Here is a 19682-nt window from a genome sequence, read left to right on the forward strand (position 1 = left end):
AGAGCAACAGTCAGGGCAGGCAGAGAATGAGGCAGCAGCCGGTCAGTTAGAGACTGTTTTGCAGTTCCTAGCATGGATAAGCCATTGGTCTGCTCTTGTTGTTAGGGCATCTTCCTCACCCTTCCCACTCTCCCCCATTCTCCTGCAGGACTTGTCCAGAGTGCCAACTTTGCTTGTTACACCAGTGCCATTCTGCAAAAGGTTAAAAAAGTGAAACGGCCTTTCATCTGAGCAGGGGGTATCAAGGTCCGAGCTACAAAGGTCCATGCTCCATCAGGGTTTGTCATTTAGGTTAGGATCTTCCTTGGCCACCCCCTTAAATAGTTCCCCCAGGTATACTGACTGGTTTAAGGAAGTCTGTGCAAGAAATGATCCAAATAGGAAGTAGAACATAGGAAAGCTGTGTTGAAATGCTACTGCATTACTCCAAACTGAGAGGCAGAGCACCAGAGGATACTGCAAAGCAGCTCAGGAGAGAAAAGCTCTAAATCCTAATCAGCTGTGCTCTTCTCTGAAGCTTTAGTTCCTTTTATCATGTTTCATTTCTTTTATCTTCCTTTGCCCCATTTTATTCTTATGCAAATGAAACCATAAGAGACTCTGAATTTAAAGCAGTGCTGGTACAGCCCTGAGCACATTGTCTGCATGTCAGTGATAAAACAACAATAAAAAACACCCCCTGAATATGGAATTTCTATAAATTGGAATTCATTTTTAAATTTCTGGCAGTATTGTAAAATATGCTTCTTATTGTGTGCTGCACTGTTTGAAGTACCAGCCATAGTTCTCCAAGGTCTGTCTTTCCTGGAAGTAAATTGCTTTGATCAGTTAGTGTAGTGTAGACCAAAGGCTGGAAACCTGCAGCCTGGATCTAGCCTACAGAACCATTGGATCCAGCCCATGGAGGCATTCAGCAGTGGGGGGCTTCAGGTTTGAGCACTCTGCATGCCACCACAGAGTCAAAAAGTGGCAGTGGCCATGTCTTAGTGCCTATCTACCAAAGGTTGACTACCCCAGGTATAGGCTGTTAGGTACTCCACTGTTCTTACTGGATGAACTAGCATCTGCATAATTATTTCTAATTTGGTCATAAAGATGAGCTTATGAAACAGGCATCAGATCCACTACTATTAACAGCCAATCAAAATTATCCTTAACAAAAGTTAATAGCAAACATAGTTCATGTAAACACGTAGCATAAATACAACTCTACTTCTAGCATTGGACTGCTGCTCTGTGACATTGGGCAATTCTCTTTCCCACCTTGAGCTCTGTTTTGCCTTCATGTACAAACTGTGAGGTTACAAAACTGGTCTGCTTCCTGATTAAATAATTCTCTTATTTAGAAAGATCTTTACAAAGGTTTACAAAGGACAGTCAGGGGATAGTGCAGCTAACTGGCTCAGGGGAAGTGTCATGCTACCACCACTGTACTGCATATGAGTATCCAAGCTAGTTTGATTATTTGTATTTGCCACTATATTGAGTCGCAATATCAAAAAACAAGATTAGGACCCTCCTATTTGCTCATTCTCAATCCTTTAATTTAGGCCACTAATCCAGGGGGCTATTGAAGCCTGCCTCAGCTTTCTCCAGGGTTCTGACTGGTATGACTGACTTCTGTCTGACATTCTGACTGTTTAATTTTGAGATTTTGAAGCTGGTGTTTAAGAAAGGTAAAACATCATGGAATGCTTAAACCAAAGGGCTGAAAACCATGCAGAATGAATTGGTGAAAAATTGCATGTGAAACTGAATGAAATGTATTAATGAATTCTGAGTAGCTGTTGGTCTTCTTACCTTTGAGATTCAAATAATTAAAACTGTGGTATAGACGCATTTTCTGTTGCAGGGCTGCATATAGCTGGTCAGTTTCTTTCCAAATATCTTCTATGTTCCCACTGAGGTCAGGAAATTCATTCATTACACTGTGATACAGGTCCACTTGAGTGACTTTTTGCCTGCAGAAGGAAAATATATTTTTACACTACCCAGGAGAGCCAAATTATTTTAAATGAACGCAGCTTATCTTAAATCAAAGAAATATTCAAATGTGGCATTATATTTAGTTCACTCATGACAAAGTAAAAAAGGGCAGCATTTAAATATATGTAAAGTCCAATTTTAGCAACATATTCTGTAAGGATGGCATTCTTCATGTATCAAGGTTGGATTTGGTATAATAAAAAAACCTATTGTGATTTACTAATCTTCTATTCCCAAAATGCTTAAAGCCACCAAATGATGTTCAAAATTGTAATGAAAAAAAGGTCTGAACACCAAATGCCTTAATAAACCCCCAAATGTATGTGCTCATATATGGATTTGCATTTGTAAAATGAGCAAATTGCAACCCATCTTATTAGGCATCACCCACACTATTAGTGTATGCAAACAGAAGTTCCTAGTTTTCCAATCACACGATTGATCTTGGTTTTGAAATCTGGACTAAAAATGTGCCTAACCCAGTTTTAACTTGTCTAATGTACATCTTTCACCTGTTGTTTTGTATTTAGCCAGAGAGCTCCACTCTCTTTTCCAGTGCTTCCTCTTAGCCTTGAGATTCTTCAAATGTCTTTAAGTGTTTCAAACATGAAGTGTTAGTAGGTGCTGCATTGCACCCTTTCCTTTTGTGCATTGCTCTGAATGGAGAGTCTACTAATGTTAAGATGTACATTATTGCTTAATTTCCCTCATTATTCTGTAGGAGATGCCAGTACTCCATTAGTCATATATTAATAATGCATTAATATAATGACTTGTTCCTATAATGCTCTTGCACATTAGTTAGCTATTAATTTATGCATTTAAATGCTGACTGGCTTATTAATAGACAAATCTCTCTGTTTTGCAGGCAAAGTGGAAGGTAAAGACAAGACTCATTCATGCATTGACGTTATGTATAAACCAGTGTGTCTGACACAAGAAAGGCTCTGGGCTGCTTGTATTTGCATTACCAGCCTGACTGAGTGGCTCTGACAGCTATTGCAATCTTTGTGGGGGTCTTAAGGACTCTGATCAACAGGAGGTTGACATTTATATAAGAATGTAGAAGTGGAACTTCTTAAGCTTTTAGCTACACACAATTTAGACCAGCCTTGAGGTAACATAAAATAATGGTAGGCCAGGGGATGGACCAGTCTACAGGAGCTCTTGGCTTTTGGGGAAGTGAGAAAGTAAAGCCATCTTTTCTCTTTCCTCATTTCAGTTGCACCTGATAGGGTTGTGATGAAGTTGTGGATTTGGGATAAATAATAAATGTGCTGGGTTTTTTTACAAATACAGTGAAGATCATTAATTGATCATCTAACACTTGTAACATGATCAGAAATAGGACTAAAATACATTGTGCAACTAATTATATACAATGGAAGACTGCTTTTCCATCCCAGAAATATTTATAGTGCAATCCTATTCTACAAAGAAAGTGTTACCGAATGTAATCATAGAAATCCTTGATGTTTAAGAACATTTTCAGTGAACTAACAGGACTTTTTAAAATTCTTCCTATTTCAGAAATCATCACTTCATAGCTTTTAAAGTGTGTATCATAGCTGGGCATTGTCTCTTTCTCATCTTCCAGATTTGCAGCAAATTTCATTAACCCTTGAACAGCTTGAGATAGGGCAGTGATTTTATGATCCCACTGATCAAAACAAAGGTGACAGCGAGGGCACGTGGGGAATTCTTGCTTGAAGCCTCGACCACACTGGTCACAGAACCTTCCTGTGACACCAGCACGGCAGCTGCAAGCTCCAGTGGCTTTGTCACATGAGTTGAGTGTTCCTTCCTGGTTACACTTACATGCTGCAGAGGCAGAAAACACCATGAGTTTGTTTGGTTTTGTCTTTCAATTTTAGATAAATAACAGTGGTAAAATATTTTTTAAAATAACCCAGAAAATACTATTCAGTGCAGTAAAACAACCCCCCCCCCCCGGCGCCCTGCTTTACTGACATACTGTTGTTTGACCATTTTGGCTGGTATTTTCAAAGGTGTCTAAGGGATTTAACTTCATTAATCAAATAAAGCAGGATAAAGATTTTTTTGTTTGCTGTCCTTTTATGTACTAGTTCTATTTGCATACTTCTTTGCTTTGCTATCATCTTCTTATGACTGTAAGTTAGTGAAGAAACGATCATATCTGTTCTTCAGATGAGTTAGGATGAATAGTAGTATTCTTGGAAAAAGCCTCAATACCATCTCTCTTGGGACCTGCACAGATGACAGGACAAAGAGCTAGAAAATGTACTAGGCTGAACAATGCTGAATTTGATGGCTGAACAATGCTGAATTTGATCTAATAGGTCTTTTCCAACTCTAGCTCACAAGTCTGTGATAACCTCATATATTCAGCAGGGTTGTGTATCATGTTTAGAGAGATAGTTAGCCATGTTAGTCTGATCGACTAAGCTACTGCTTATGAAAGCTTATACACATCTAATTTAGTTAGTCTATAAGGTGCAAATCTACCTTGCCTTATGCCAAATATCAAGTATAACACTAAAGCAAAAGTATTAAAGTTGATTTCTCTATTTGTATATCTTGTTTAGTATATGAATGTGAATATCAACCATTAAAGCACTTGCAGATTCTGGTTCAGTCTGTGTCATCTGGCAGTACTTACAAATACAATGTGTTTGTGGATTGCCGAAGTAATTTTCCTCACATTCATTGCAGTGCCTTCCACGGTAGCCTGATTTACACAGACATTGGCCTGTAAACTGTAAAGGTAGCCAAGAGTAAACGACATATATAATGAATAGGAGGAAGAAACAGCACCAAGCACACTAATAATCATTTATTTCAGCACACATGTTTTTTCTCTGAGATTTACAATATATAACAGCTGCACAAAGAATGCACCAGATCTGTTCCTGTGCATTTTTGGAGCACAGTGGTTACAGAGATCTGGTTCAAGTTTCCCGGGTGCTTAGTATCCTAGGGCCAGAGTTTGGGAAATAGCATAGATGGAAATGAAAACAAAAAGGATAAAGGGAATGATTTTAGTTTCCTAATATGAACATTTTCACATGCTCTAGACCTCCATACTGACTTTGACAAGATAAGTGGGAGGGAGTTTTAAATGTGAATGACTATTTCCAGCCCATCTGAGGTAGCATGAATGGTGTGTGCCCCCAGCGGCTGGGGGGGCACAGTGGCGGTGGGAGCGTGGTGGTGGCAGTGGTGGCAATAAGCGGGGGAGCTCCCACAGATGTCACCAGCACTGTCAGCAGTGGGGGGTGGCAAGCGCCAACCAAGGGTCGGCAAACACCCACAGCTGCTGCCGGCAGTGGCGGTAGCAGCCAGTGGGGATTGTGGACCGCCTGCAGACGCCGGCAGCAGTGTCAGCAGTGGTGTGGTGAGCAGTGACCACCCGCAGGCACTCCTGATGGTGTCAGCAGTGCTTTTTTGCAGGGGGTGCTCCACCACGCTCAGGGGGTGTACGTGCACCTGCATGCACCCCCTTCACATCGCCCGTATGAGGTAAGGTTGTCCTCTTATGTATAACAACATTTCTTCATCAAAATCTTATTTATCACAGGGTAAACTACTGATCCAACTGTAATCTTTGGATTACAACTTCTGGACGCCTAAAGAGTAATTTAGAATCTCAAGAGTCCAGAAACAGATTATCCTAGAAAACACATTTTGTTAGTCAAGTAATAAACTAATTAACAGAAATTATAGATTGGATAATTGGTACAACTCAGATAATAAGTAATAGTATGTTTCAGTATAAGATCTAGCCATGTGCCAGCAGGGAGAACATGCATTCAGGCTAAGGACCAACATTCAAAAAGCTTGAACTGATTCAATCTTTGCAGGTTAGTCTAACTTGGCTAGGTTGAATGAGTTTGTAACTGCACAGACATCCCAGAAATACAGGCATGTGCTTGCAGTGGCTCAGGTTAGAAGCTGGGGGGGGGGGGGTGCTAGAGCAGCCCTCCCTTCCTTTCCACAATGCTGAGCCGAGGGGTTGTGGCCAGGCCCTGGCAGAATGCTCTGATTAGAGAGGGGTCCTTCACCTCCCCCCCCTTCTGATCAGCCCAGCAGGGAATTGATAACAGTGTTTATCACTCCCATCTCGGTGTTTATCAGCCCATTAAGAAAACATTACCAGCTACCTGTTGATTCTGCCTTTGTTCCATCTGCCACAGCACGGACCATAGCCAGCATGTGGTCTGCTAGTGAATGCTGCGTATCTGTGTAAGGCAGAGGGGACGGGGCAATCCCTGCTTAGCAGGGAGTTGGGAGGGGAGGGGGGCAGTAGGGGGAAGCCAGGCAGATGCCTGCAGACTCTGCTAAGCTCCAGCAAGGGAGCAGAGGGGAGGGGCCAGCTCTGCAGAGAGCCCTGCCCAGCCCAGAGAGCATTCTGGCATGCTGGGGGAGTCTGGTTTAACTTAAACCAGCAAGGGTCTGGACAGATATTGAATAAACCGGTTTGACTCAAATTAGTTAAGTCTGATACTACATTCAACTAGGTTTATCTCAAACCACTTTCAGCAATTTTCAAACTGGTTTATGTACACTGAACATCTGTTCTGGTACAGGTGTAAACCAGTTCCTGATCTCTTAAACCAGTTTATGTGTAATGTTTGTTCCTAGCCTCAGTGCCTAAAATCATTATTCACCTCCATTTTGAACTGCAAAGTGTCTCCAGGTGTCTTTATTAGGACTTTTTCATACAGTGGGGGCATCTACACAAGACGCTTACTGTAGAGTTGCCTAATTAGCTCTGTAGTAAAGTGTCACTGTCTACACATGTGGAGCAATTAGGTTGGATTAAACTAATTAACTATACAAGTACTATCCCATGGTGGACTTATTTACTCCACTGCAATGCACATATAGACAGTGAGCAGGGCTTGCTGGGGCTATAGTGTCGGGGTTGCCTGCGGGTTAGACCTGCACTGTAACGCCCTCATGCCCCAACTAGCCCCTTTGCAGCACGTGGACCCAGGGTGGAGCAGCTTGGGGCTGGCAGGCTGATCCCCTGCAGGCTCCCAGCCAGTCAGGACTGTGCTGCCCCAGCTCAACATGCTGCAGTCCCAGGTGAATGTGTAAACACTGTGCCTGGGAGTAATAAACTCCAGCACAAAGTGCACCAGAGTTTATTCAGGCACATTAGCTGCACATGCAGAGGCACCTGTTGAGAAAGGAGTCAGGTGGAACACCTCATCACATAACTCCAGCATATACTCCATTCAAACTGATCATGGCAGAGGCTCAGATTCCACCTAAGTTCCCCAATAGACACTGTTGATTAGGTATGCTCTGAGCATGCCCAACCTGTATCAACATCACTGAATTCAGCTAAAAATAATGAGGAAGTGGTGATTCTGCTTACCTTTTACTCAATAGCTTAGCACGCTCAGTCAGGAACCGAAAGAACTAGGTTCTATACCCTCCTTACCTGAACTGACTTGAACCTACATCTCCCACAAAATCACTACACTTTAGGGAATAAGTTTGATGAAGAAATCTCACACCTTCCCCATCCAACTGAAGCTTGGCTACTAGTCAACTAAGAGGACAAATCATGTGACAGAAGCAAGGCAAGCAAAAAAAAGTAAGCTGCTGTGGCTTAGTGGTTACAGTACTCGCTCAGGAAGCCTAGTTATGGTCCTGCATTTGATTTTAGACAATCATTGCTTAAACAAACAAATAAATTTGGCAGCAGGGACTTGAATCCACAACTGCCCCTTAGAGGAGTGGCATAATCACAAGGCTACAGTCAGGCTCTCTCTTGCTTGCTTTGATTCTGTCCCTAAGACTCTTGCCTTCTTGGCCACCCAGGCCGCATCCAGATAAGGGTGGCCGTGCGGTATGTGGCACCGGAGACGCCACATGCCACATGTTCAGTTGTTCTCCGTGCTACAAGGGAACAGTGCAGAGGGTTTCTGGGGATATCCAGGGTTTTTGGGGATATCCAGAGGTAAAAAAAAACACGTGGGGAAAAAAAAAAAGGTGGAGTGGCGCATGCAGCGGCCGTGTGTACCACCTGAAGCTGGAGCCTGGCCAGGTGGAGCTATGCTCCACTGTCAGCCAGACTTCACGTAGCAGGATCCTGGGAGGCTCCCAGATATGGCTGCTGGGGCCAGCCCAGTGGTGGCTCCAGCCTCCCCTACCCCACCCAGGGTAACTTGCCGCATGCCAGAGCACGTATAGCACAGGCATTCCCCAGGGACAACTAGTGGTGACACAAGGTGTGCCACTGCAAGTTGTCCCCAGGGAACCAAACATCCACACATGTCTGGACACGACCCCAGTGGCCAAATGTATCAGGATAGTTGGAGGAATAATACATGCATCCTGTTTTAAATGCTAATAATTAGGGCACTGTCCTGGGAAGTGAAAGAAGTGGATTAAAGTCAGGCTGCAGAGAGCCTAGAACCCAGGGTTTCTGCTTCTAGGGTGAGTACTCCAACAGCTAGGCTACTGGGCCAAAGGCACCTGTGAGCTTTACTAGTTGATGGGGATAATAAGTAATTAGAAATGCTATATACAACCTGATCAGACATCTAAGGTCTTAAGAGGAGCAGGGAGTTCAGGCACATCTCTGTGCTTAACATTTCCTACTGTCTAATCCTAGATGCTGCTAGGCTTTCTGAATTGCCCCCTGGAGATGCCTAGCTCTCACCATGCTCTGGTTAGCATGCCTACACAATGAACCTTAGTCACATTGAATTGCTCTTAGGAAGCACCCAAGTTACTTCATTGGTTGTATAGGGATCCTAGGTGCCTTAATGTAGTCAAATAAGTCACTGTCTTGGGTGATCTATCTCTCTGGAGGAGTGTCCTTGTTGGGTGAAAGCCTTTTTAAGATTGGTAAAATTGGTAAGATACCCAACAAGGACACTCCTCCGGAGAGATAGATTGCATGTTTGAAAGAGCCACCCAGATACCACGTGAAGAACTGCTGCAGTACAGAACCCCCCCCCCCCCCCCCCCACACACAAATCGCACACCTCTGGTTATGACATATCACCCCTCCCTTGAACCTGCATGAAAAATCCTCAAACAATTGCAACCCATACTAGAAAGAGACCCTATTCTTAAAAAGATCTTCCCAGAGCCACCCATCTTAGCCTTCAAACAAGCACCAAACCTCGTTAACCTCATCACCAGAAGCAAACTTCCTCAAGCCCAGAACACACCAAAAGGATCCAGACTGTGCCATGACAAGAAATGCAAAACCTGCCAACACATCTCCACCATCCCCACTATTACTACATCCCACAACAGAGCCATCAGCATTCCTGGATCTTACAGCTGCACCTCCAGAAATGTAATATACTTCATCCAATGCACCAAATGCCCTGATGGAAAATATGTAGGAGAGACCAAACAACAACTGCGCACCAGAATGAACGCACACTGGAAATCTATCAGAGACAGAAATACCCAATTACCTGTGGGGGCACATTTCTCACAAGAAAACCACTCTCTCTCCAATCTCTCAGTCCTGATCCTCAAAGGAAACTTACACAATACTTCCCAGAGATGAGCCTATGAACTCCATTTCATCAACCTCCTGGATACTAAAAATCATGGACTAAATATAGACATTGGATTTTTGACACATTATAATCTGCCTGACATCTGACTCCCCAGCCCAGCCTCTGGCTTCTTTACTTTTCATCCCATCCAGGAAGAGCACACACCAACTGCTGAAACCTCCTTAGCCTGATGAAGGGTTTTTGAACCCGAAAGCTTGTTTAATAACTATTCTCCAACTATTTGGGTTGGTCTAATAAAAGATATCAGATTCACCCAAGGAACCTTGTCTCCATATGGAAGCACAAATTTAAAGAACTCATTGCTCAAGAGCAATCCCATCACAACAAGGCAGCCTGTAATGCATGATGGACCAAAACATGACACATTTAATTCAATTTCTGGCAGTTTAAGATTTCTAAAAGGCTGTTGTTAATAGTGAGCAAAACAAAGATTTGAAAAAAAGCTAGGAGAGAGTCTTGGATTGTGTCCTTTCAACATGTCATTGCCAAATGTGAGCTGTGAGAGAACTGTTATCTTGCCTGGTTGCATTGGTTAGTTTGAGAGTTTTTTGGATCACAGCCACAGAGCTGACATCCTTTCCTGCTACCCAGGTTCCAGTAGCCAGGAGCGCACTGGTCACACAATGAACCTATCACATTAGGTAAGCAAGGGCAGGCTCCAGTTGTTGGGTTGCAGAGGCAAGCTTCATTTTCAGGTGGACATATTGCTGGGCTCACGCCTGAAAGATTGCAAGTGCATTCTGGAAAGAGAAAGTCCGTTATTATGCAGAGAATAACTAACTATACCAGAATTTTAAATTAATTTAATTCCTTTAATTCTGATTCCTCCCTGAAGAGAATGAGCATGTGCTTGTTTTCTAAGAGCACAGTATAGCATTATCACTTCAGAAAACTGCCTCCTGTGAGACATGTACAGTGTAAAGAAACCCAAAAGGGTGAGTAAGAATGGCAATAATAGAACTTAACTGACAGTTCATGGTAGTAGTGTCATTAATAGGCATTTGTCCAATATAGTATGAGTTGCTCAGTTCCTAGGTGTCTTATTAGCTCTGTAAAAGCCAAGTTCTCTGTGCACCATGGGTTCCTTAAGGCACAATCTTGGTGGCAATATTTGTTTGTAACTGAATTGTTTACTTACTTCTACAGCTCTGAATAAGGGCAGATCCAAAGTAGCCTGGTTTGCAGAATTGGCAGTTGGGCCCATGTGTGTTGTTTAAGCATTTTAAGCATTCTCCTGTAGTCTTGTTACAGGATTCTGGATCTGTCATCTCAATGTTATTATTGCAGGAGCAGGGCAAACACTGAGTCCTGGGGCTTCTTGCATTCAGATAGAATCCACTAGGGCACTCATCACATCGATTGCCTACCAGAAAGGAAAGTTAAAAAAAGAAAAAAAGCTGAGTGCTGTGAACACACGTAAAACTCTTCTTTTTTTTTTCCTTAAAAGTGTTAGAAAATTCTCCCTGTCTGTGTAGATGCGAGGTTCTAGAGTAAAATGATACCAGGCAGTTTGGTGCTGTTGCATTCAAATTGGCCACCAGGTTAAGATTACATGGACCCAAACAGCAGAAAGGTTGAACATATGCGGCTCTACCCACCCTCACTCAGCACCTCTGACCAAAGAAGTGCCTACAACAATGGTTTTCAACCTTGTTAGACTCAAGGCACCCCTTTGAAAATATCAGCTCTTAGCTTGTACTTGTTTTTTGACTATGAGAGAGCAATTCTGTTGCAAAGAACTCAGAAAGAGCACGACAGGTCAGAATGCTTTTAATGTTATGGATTCCTATTTGAAATCTCTGGGCGCATCCAGACAAGCATGCACATGCAGGGCTGCATATTTCCCGCAGCACAAATAGCAGCAGCACATATGTTTATGCAAGCACTAAATGACTGTGCAGTAATGACTGGGCAGTCAGTGTCTTGTGTAGACACAGCCAGTGTCTATGAACCATCTAAGGGACATGCTGGAGGCCAATGTTCCCTGTAAGGAGTAGTGGTCCATGTGCATGCCGCTTTGGTGCGGCGCGGGACACTTACCGAAGGTAAGCTCCTCACTCCTTACCTGGAGCAGGCAGCGGAGGCTGGGGCCTGGAGGCTAGGGGCTAGGGGCCTGGGGGCCGGCACAGGCTCTGGGACACTGCTCCGCTCCCCAGCATTGCCTTGGGGAGCAAGGAGGCACGTGGCATCAGAGCCAGGGAGTGGAGCAGCTCCCCAGAGCCAGTTGAGCCTCACTCGAGGCAGGCAGCGACTCCTCCCTGAGGTGAGGCAAGGCAGGGATGGAGGCTGGGGCTGGGGCTGGGGCTGGCACAGGAACTGCTCCGCGGGCTCCACCAGCTCTGGGAAACTGCTCCACTCCCCGGCCCTGATGCCACGTGCCTCCTCGCTTCCCAAGGCGAAGCAGGGGAACGGAGCAGTTCCCTGGAGTTGGCGGAGCCCGTGCCAGGCTCCTGCCCCTGCCAGGCTCCCACCCTGCCACACCTCGGGGAGGAGCTTACCTTCTGTAAGTGTCCCACACCACAGCCCAGCTCCTATCCTGATGGATGCACAGCCTTAAAAAAGTTTGCGCACGGTCAGCCTTTTACTTATGCGCAGCCGTGCACGCGCGTACCTTAGACGGAACCTTGCTGGAGGCCATTTTCAGGAAGTGTGTTTCTTCACTGGTTCTGGGCCTTCTTCCCCTAGCTCTCTGATTTTATTATAGATCTAAGGGAGCTGCACCACAAAGAACTCCTCCACCTGCAGCTGTCCTAAGCCTTCCTCAATATAGAGGGAACTGTTACCTTATTTTCCAAGTGGGACGGGCAGGTGGTCTTTGACACCTCACTCAACCTTCTGACTGGCTCATGACCAAAAAAGTGCTGTTTACTCTCTGGGCTTGGTACATAAGAGTCTTAGGAGCCCCCTTCACATGCTGTTTACCCGGATGGTGTCTGGGATCTGATTTGTGAGAACCCCTGTGTAAGGTGTATGTCTTGATCCAAAATAATTATTATGACAGAAATCCTCTGGACAAATGCGGGCTAAGCTAAGTATAATCCCACAGCATTTACTCCCCTGTTTTGAAAGGGAACTTGACTTAAATAAAAACTACAGGCCCAGTGTTTGGGTGTCTTACCATTTAATTTTGACTAAATAAAAGTGGATATGATGACAGAAGCTGGCAGCAAAAATTGAAAACAAAGGATTTGTCCTAATTTCATGCTGGGAATAGCATGAAACAAATAGGTCCAGCACTACTGTTTCTATCATGAGGCTGCTGAGGGAGAAAGGATTAACTATGCTTTTTCTAAAGATGATTGCTTGATGGAACCTTCAACTAATTTTATTTTCTGTTTGAGTGTTCATTTAAGGCAACCCTTTCCATCTACCTTTGCTTTCCATCCCAGTAATAAAAGAAATTTTCATAGATTCATAGATGTTAGGGTCGGAAGGGACCTCAATAGATCATCAAGTCCGACCCCCCTGCATAAGCAGGAAAGAGTGCTGGGTCTAGATGACCCCAGCTAGATACTCGTCTAACCTCCTCTTGAAGGCCCCCAGGGTAGGGGAGAGCACCACCTCCCTTGGGAGCCCGTTCCAGACCTTGGCCACTCGAACTGTGAAGAAGTTCTTCCTTATGTCCAGTCTAAATCTGCTCTCTGCTAGCTTGTGGCCATTGTTTCTTGTAACCCCCGGGGGCGCCTTTTCATTCTAATGTACAGAGGAATGAGAAAGCTTGTAAGCTCCCCCTCCAAGAGATTCAGACTAACACATGACATTAAGAAATAGAGTTAGCTTGCTACAAAAAATAGTAACTGTCATGACCCAAAGGTCTGATTTTTTTTGTGTGTGCTTCGGCACTAAGAATTATCCCCGTGGGTATACAGCTTCGTTGCACGGAGGAGTTCTGCTGCGCAGAGAACCCGCGTGCAGGGAAGTGTTCCCGCCACTTTGCAGTGATCTTTGCAGGGTGCATTTCCTTTGCAGCACAGAAATGCACGGTGCAAAGGTTTCCCGCTCGTCGTATGCAAATTTGTGCCCCACAATTGGCTAGTTCTAAATTATTCCCACGTGGCGGCTAGTGATTGGCCTGCTAGCCGTATAAGAGGCTTGAGCAGTTTCCGCCCAAGCCAAAGAGGACTCCGCATCCATCTCGTGGGGACTCTGGGTGTGCGCAGCAGGGTAACAGAAACCCTATGTGTCGCTCAGAGGGGTTTGGCAGCCTGATCCACCGCCCACCTCTTCCCGTCTTCGAACGGAGCCTACTATAAGACATAACGACGAGTTTAATGCGCGCTTGTCCTGGACATCCGGAGTTTGTCTGCGTGGAGCCTAGCAACCGCCACGTGATTGTTTGTGTTCTGTCTGCGTTGAGCCTTGCAACCTCCACGTGTGTTCGTGTTTTTTGTTGTAACCGCAACTCAAGCAAGTTCTCAGCACCACGACCATCTCGGTGTAAGTAAAATAAACTTAAAATCAACCGTTACGTATCTGTGCCTAATTCTAGCTCGGCGCCCGCCCTCTCCGACCCGGGCTGCTGGCCACAGCCCGCGTGCAGAGCGACGAGAGCGACCTGGGGTCACACCCGGCGCGCACATGGCGACGAGGATGGGATCGGGATCACCGCGACCCATGATGGGATCAGGATCACCGCGGCACATGCCGATGAGCTCAGGAGAGGGCTCGCTAGAGTTAGAATTAGTTGAGAACTACCCTTGGAGAAGTGGGAGACGCAGCGTAGCAAGCGTCAGAGAACTGGAGGTGCACCTCGCGTACCACCAGGCGGGCGGAATGGGCCGGAGATGTGTCCGTGGACACCTTTCGTTAAGGGGAGAAGAGGGAACTCCAGAAGTCGGAACCCTGGAAGGGAAAGAAGTATATCTTCACCCCGCGGCGTTCGGGTGTATCATGGGCGATGAGCGGGTCCTATATAGGCCCCTCGAAGCTGTGACCCTTGCCGAAGTCGACCCAGCGAGCGCAGTAAGCCCGACCCCCACCCGGGAGTGTGTCCGTTGCTCACGGTGTGCCCGAGAGATGGGAGAGACGATGCCAATCGGCTGGTTTTCCCCGTGTATGGTGGTGCCTAGACTGAGGGGTCGTAAGCGTCCGTCCGAGCTCCGCAAAGACCCGGAGATGGAGGATCGCACCGTAGATGAGAGAGTGGTCCTACGGTACGACAAGGGGGGAAAATTGAACACAGCTTTTCAAACCATGGCTGATTTAATGACTGAAACTTTAAGTTTGAAGACCCAGCTGCATATGGCCGTCCGCGCGGTCGGAGAAGCGGCTGAGAAAGGGAATCTTAAAAAGCCCCAACAAGATGGCGCCAAGCAGAGGGAAGACCGCGTGGAGGAGCTAGAAGTGAGGGATGGAGCTTCGGGAGAGCCCGCGAGGGTTCGGCCGGTGACTCCGCCCAGCGACGCAGCGTCGGTTCCGCCGACCACGCCCCTCTGCCGAAGGGAGGGGGAGTCAAGCGGAGGAGTGCATCCGCCCCTCCCGCCTGAGACAGCAACGACTCCCACTGTAACAATGACTGCAGCTTCGACAGAAACAGCAACAGCAACGACAACTCATGAGGAAATTGATCAGCCTGCAGTATCAAGCAGCCCAGTCATCGGTCCGCAGAGTGCAGTTCAAGCTACCACCTATTACGCTCGTTCCAGAGCCGAACTGCAGAATTTGTGTAGGGAATCCAGGATACAATCCGACAAAACTCTGGCTGTGTGGTTGGGACATCTGGTCGTGGAACTTGGGTCCGACCTCCTGGACCAGGAAGAAGCAAGCTTCTTGGTGAGACAAGCTTCATGGAGTAGGGGACATGTCACCGACATCGACATGGTGGCGTTTAGCGTCCATTGGCCTATTCCGATTCCAGCGCTTGTGGCAGGAGTGATTGAACAGAAGGCCCATGCATGGCACGACAACTGACCAGAGCACACCGGTGCAGAACAGCTTGTACTGGCTATTATCGGAGTTTCGTACTGCGCCTGGAACCCAAGAGAATGCACGTTGGGACTAACACCGCTGCAACGAATGCGACCGTGGCCTCATCGTCACCTGCGAGACCCTGGAACCGTTCCAGTGACTCTCGACAGTATAGATAGTTGCCTTAAAGTTTACGGGCAAAGAAACATCGTGGTTCTGCGAATTGTGCTGAACCCACTGGTCGATCATCCTGTGAGTAGTCTCCTTCATCAGTTGTCAAGGCTCAGAACACGAAACACCGCGAATCCGAGCGTCCAGTATTATGCCAGAGAACACAGGAGGAGAGATATATGTTTGGATACCTCTTGCAGCGTTCTGGACTTAATAAGAGACAGCTTCGAATTTTAGGAGACGCGGGACAATGGCAGCTAGTCTACGAGTTAGGTTTTCATTATCTGGAAGAAGGCGACGATGACTCATCGATGATTTCGTCGAGTTGCTGAGTTGAAAAAGAAAGAGAGCTGTCCAGTATAATATCATGTTTATGTATTTGTATTTAGTAGTACTGATAAGTTTAATTGACTGCATTATCGTGTGGTCCTGTGTGATTTTATAGAAAGTATTGAATAACCATTTTAAGAGAGTTCTTTTACAGATCTGGGATTCGGAGTGCGTGGTGGAGAGAGGCCCCGAGAGGGACAACATCACTGAAAGGAACGAAGGCCTGACGCGCGATTCCACCATGACACCCACCGAAGTCATGATCGTTCAGTTTTTTGTTATGAATGTGATTTTATGTATATGTGTGTGTGCCGGCTATTATTTGATTCGATCCCTTGAGGACGAACTTTTATTGTTGACTGATTTTGTTTTTGCTCGTTTAGTTTCGCGAACCATTGACAGAGCTATGAATAACCCAGATGATAGGTTTAAAGTATAATTCTATTGTGCCTTCAGCAAGGGGGGATGTCATGACCCAAAGGTCTGATTTTTTTTGTGTGTGCTTCGACACTAAGAATTATCCCCGTGGGTATACAGCTTCGTTGCACGGAGGAGTTCTGCTGCGCAGAGAACCCGCGTGCAGGGAAGTGTTCCCGCCACTTTGCAGTGATCTTTGCAGGGTGCATTTCCTTTGCAGCACAGAAATGCACGGTGCAAAGGTTTCCCGCTCGTCGTATGCAAATTCGTGCCCCACAATTGGCTAGTTCTAAATTATTCACACGTGGCGGCTAGCGATTGGCCTGCTAGCTGTATAAGAGGCTTGAGCAGTTTCCACCCAAGCCGAAGAGGACTCCGCATCCATCTCGTGGGGACTCTGGGTGTGTGCGGCAGGGTAACAGAAACCCTGTGTGTCGCTCAGAGGGGTTTGGCGGCCTGATCCACCGCCCACCTCTTCCCATCTTCGAACAGAGCCTACTATAAGACGTAACGACGAGTTTTATGCGCGCTTGTCCTGGACATCCGGAGTTTGTCTGCGTGGAGCCTAGCAACCTCCACGTGATTGTTCGTGTTCTGTCTGCGTGGAGCCTAGCAACCTCCACGTGTGTTCGTGTTTTTTGTTGTAACCGCAACTCAAGCAAGTTCTCAGCCTACACCACGACCATCTCGGTGTAAGTAAAATAATCTTAAAATCAACCGTTACGTGTCTGTGCCTAATTCTAACTCGGCGCCCGCCCTCTCCGACCCGGGCTGCTGGCCACAGCCCGCGTGCAGAGCGACGAAAGCGACCCGGGGCAGACCCGGCGCTCACAGTAACATGCAAGATCATTGAGAATGAAGCAGCCAATTGTGAAAAAGTAGCTCAAAGTAAGGAAAGCCCCTGCTCCGAATGATGCATCAGGTCAAAATTCTACATCAATAAAGAGATTCCCTTATGGGAAAACAATTTAATCCACACTTCGCAAAGCAGTCCACTAATTAGAGTGACTCAAATTTTGGCAGCAGTTCTGACTTGGGTACCCCAAACTTATTTTTTCAGGGACGATGCCTACTTGCATCTCTCACTCTCTTTATTTCAGCACCATTGAAAATGAGGCCCTAAAGAAGAGATCCCCTTCTAGTATGAATTTTGAATACTTCAGTGAAGCTATGAGAATTTATCAGCTAAATATCTCCCTGTAGAAGTCTCAAATTGGGCAGCCAATATAGAAAATCTGAGCTTTACATTTAAGAAATATGTAGAATAGACAACAGATTTATCTACAAATAAGTGAAAGTCAAAATAGAGGTGGTGGGGGGAGGTTGCTTCATTGCATCCATTTTTTTTCCTTTAGTTGCTTGCTAGAACTTAAATTGCAAGGCTACTGGGCTGTTGTTTTTAAATCAAGCAGCCATTAACTTTATTTATCTATGTTATTCTGATGATTGCAATATCCCTGAGAGGATAAACTGGAAATAGTTGTAATTTTTCAGCTTTTCAGTAAGAACAATGATATTTTTAAAAACAAACTACATTTTGTGTCATACCTGAATAGCCCTTGAGACAATTGCAGACTAATTGCAAAGTCTGAGAATCTTGGTAACAGGAATGTGCAAAATATCTGTTGCTTGTAGGAGAGTCTGGACACATACATGGACAACAAGGCACTCTTTTTAGAGGATTCCCATAATAACCATCAATACATCTGTCAAAAGAGTCACCACAGAAGCATATTAAATTGGCTTCTTGACAAATGTGCTCCTCAGTCATTGCATGTAGATTGGTTTATTTAATTAGTTCTTTTTTAATCTGACAGCAGTTGTCACTGCAATACTACTTCCATTGTTAGGTACAGAAGTGTCTGGTCTTGAATAGATTCCAGGAATTAAAATCAATGCTGTATCCCCAAAACCTGGATCGGATCAAGAAATCTCTAGTTATGCATTTTATGTTCTAGAGAGTTCGGCCAATATTTTTGGTTCAATCTTCCACTTCCCCTGATACTATTTGAATTAATAATGTAAGAATTACACATATACAGTTTGTAATTACAGTAAATTTAACTACGCTGTCTTTGATATATTTTGCAAAACAAAATGAGTCCATAAGGCTGCATGAATGAAAAAAGGAGGCACACCATTTTTTAGATACATGTGGGGGAAAGAATTCGACTGTCATCTGGAAATGATAAAAACCAGGAGAGAAAAAAAAAGTTCCCTTAAACTTCTCAGCAATGATTATAAATGCATAGTAATAAAACTGATATTGAAAACTTATTATAATACTTAGCAGCTAAAAGATTTTTAGGACTCACAGATGAGTGGTATATATAGCATTTGTCACATGTAGCAGGGCACTGAAGGCCCAATCTTCTGAGGTGTTGAGGACCATAACCATCTGTTGAATGCTTTCTGCAGCTAGTACATACAACCTCATTGGATCTGGCCCTACAGTGCTGAGAGTTAATCTGTGGCTGTCATCTTATGCTTGTGCTTGCTGAATAAATACACAGTTGTCCCTCAGTAGTGATGTCCAGTTTTATTCTTGGTTTTATGCGTATTTGCTATTAATGTCAGCGATACAATTCTGTGACTGAAGGTAGAACTGGACCCAGTAGTTTGTAACCGCAGTGCTTTATCCTGGAACAAATACCAAACTATCACCTAACGTTCAAACACACTTTCTAGATGACATCCTGGGGCATAGTGGCAAAGTAGTTCTGCTGTAGTTCCAGAGCTGTGATTACTTTTTTTGAAGTGGTGGCAAAGGTCATGCCCAGTGAACTCAGGTGTAAATGGGTAACTGGTCATTTGGATTGGGGAATCAAATGTAGTTGGAGGTGATGCTAGAAACATTGCTCCACTGTGATGGCTACAAGTCTTAATAACACCAGGTCTATGGGTCACTAATGTCAGGAAGGCCTGTAACCTACCTTTCACAGCTACTTCCAGTTGTGAAGCCTCTACAACTTAGGCATGCCCCAGTCACTGGGTCACAAAGCTCTGCATAGCCATTACATGAACATGGTCGACAACTGGGAAATCCAAAATATCCAGGGAGGCATTGACTGCATCGCAGACCATCAACTTCTGGGCGGCATGAACATTGCCCAGTCACTTGATCACAGAGAGTGCTCACTGATCCTTGAGGATGGCACTGACAGGCTAGATAAATGAAAGTAAATAAAGAAGTCATGTTAAGGATAAGCTACATTTTGAATGCATTGTTCCTGAACTGATTACCAGTGAATGCCTTTAGACTCAGATGTCTTGCAGTGCCTTCAGGGGGTCTGTCACCCTGGGACCTGGTTCCCCCACTGTGGTCCGGCCTGT

The 19682-nt window shown here is 45.2% G+C and overlaps 1 protein-coding gene across 9 annotated transcripts in view; it reads right to left on the reverse strand.

Annotated features, from left to right (window-relative positions):
• The window catches only part of LAMB4 (laminin subunit beta 4), a 93764-nt gene that overhangs the window by 17866 nt on the left and 56216 nt on the right, over positions 1–19682 (reverse strand). For 7 of the 9 annotated variants that reach the window (XR_009461522.1, XM_059725876.1, XM_059725875.1 and 4 more), the window contains 7 exons: positions 19283–19514; positions 17898–18055; positions 10663–10887; positions 10044–10264; positions 4628–4724; positions 3435–3807; positions 1801–1961 (listed from right to left, as the gene is read on the reverse strand). Coding sequence is in view for 7 of the 9 variants with exons in the window: in XM_059725876.1 (XP_059581859.1) it covers positions 1801–1961; positions 3435–3807; positions 4628–4724; positions 10044–10264; positions 10663–10887; positions 17898–18055; positions 19283–19514 (1467 nt within the window). In the remaining 2 variants the exon portion in view is untranslated. Of the gene's footprint in view, positions 1–1800; positions 1962–3434; positions 3808–3831; positions 4216–4627; positions 4725–10043; positions 10265–10662; positions 10888–17897; positions 18056–19282; positions 19515–19682 lie in introns of those variants that run through there. The other 2 variants (XR_009461523.1, XM_059725880.1) reach the window with 2 other exon arrangements.

This window comes from Alligator mississippiensis, chromosome 4 (genome assembly GCF_030867095.1).
Source record: "Alligator mississippiensis isolate rAllMis1 chromosome 4, rAllMis1, whole genome shotgun sequence".
Classification (NCBI taxonomy): domain Eukaryota; kingdom Metazoa; phylum Chordata; order Crocodylia; family Alligatoridae; genus Alligator; species Alligator mississippiensis.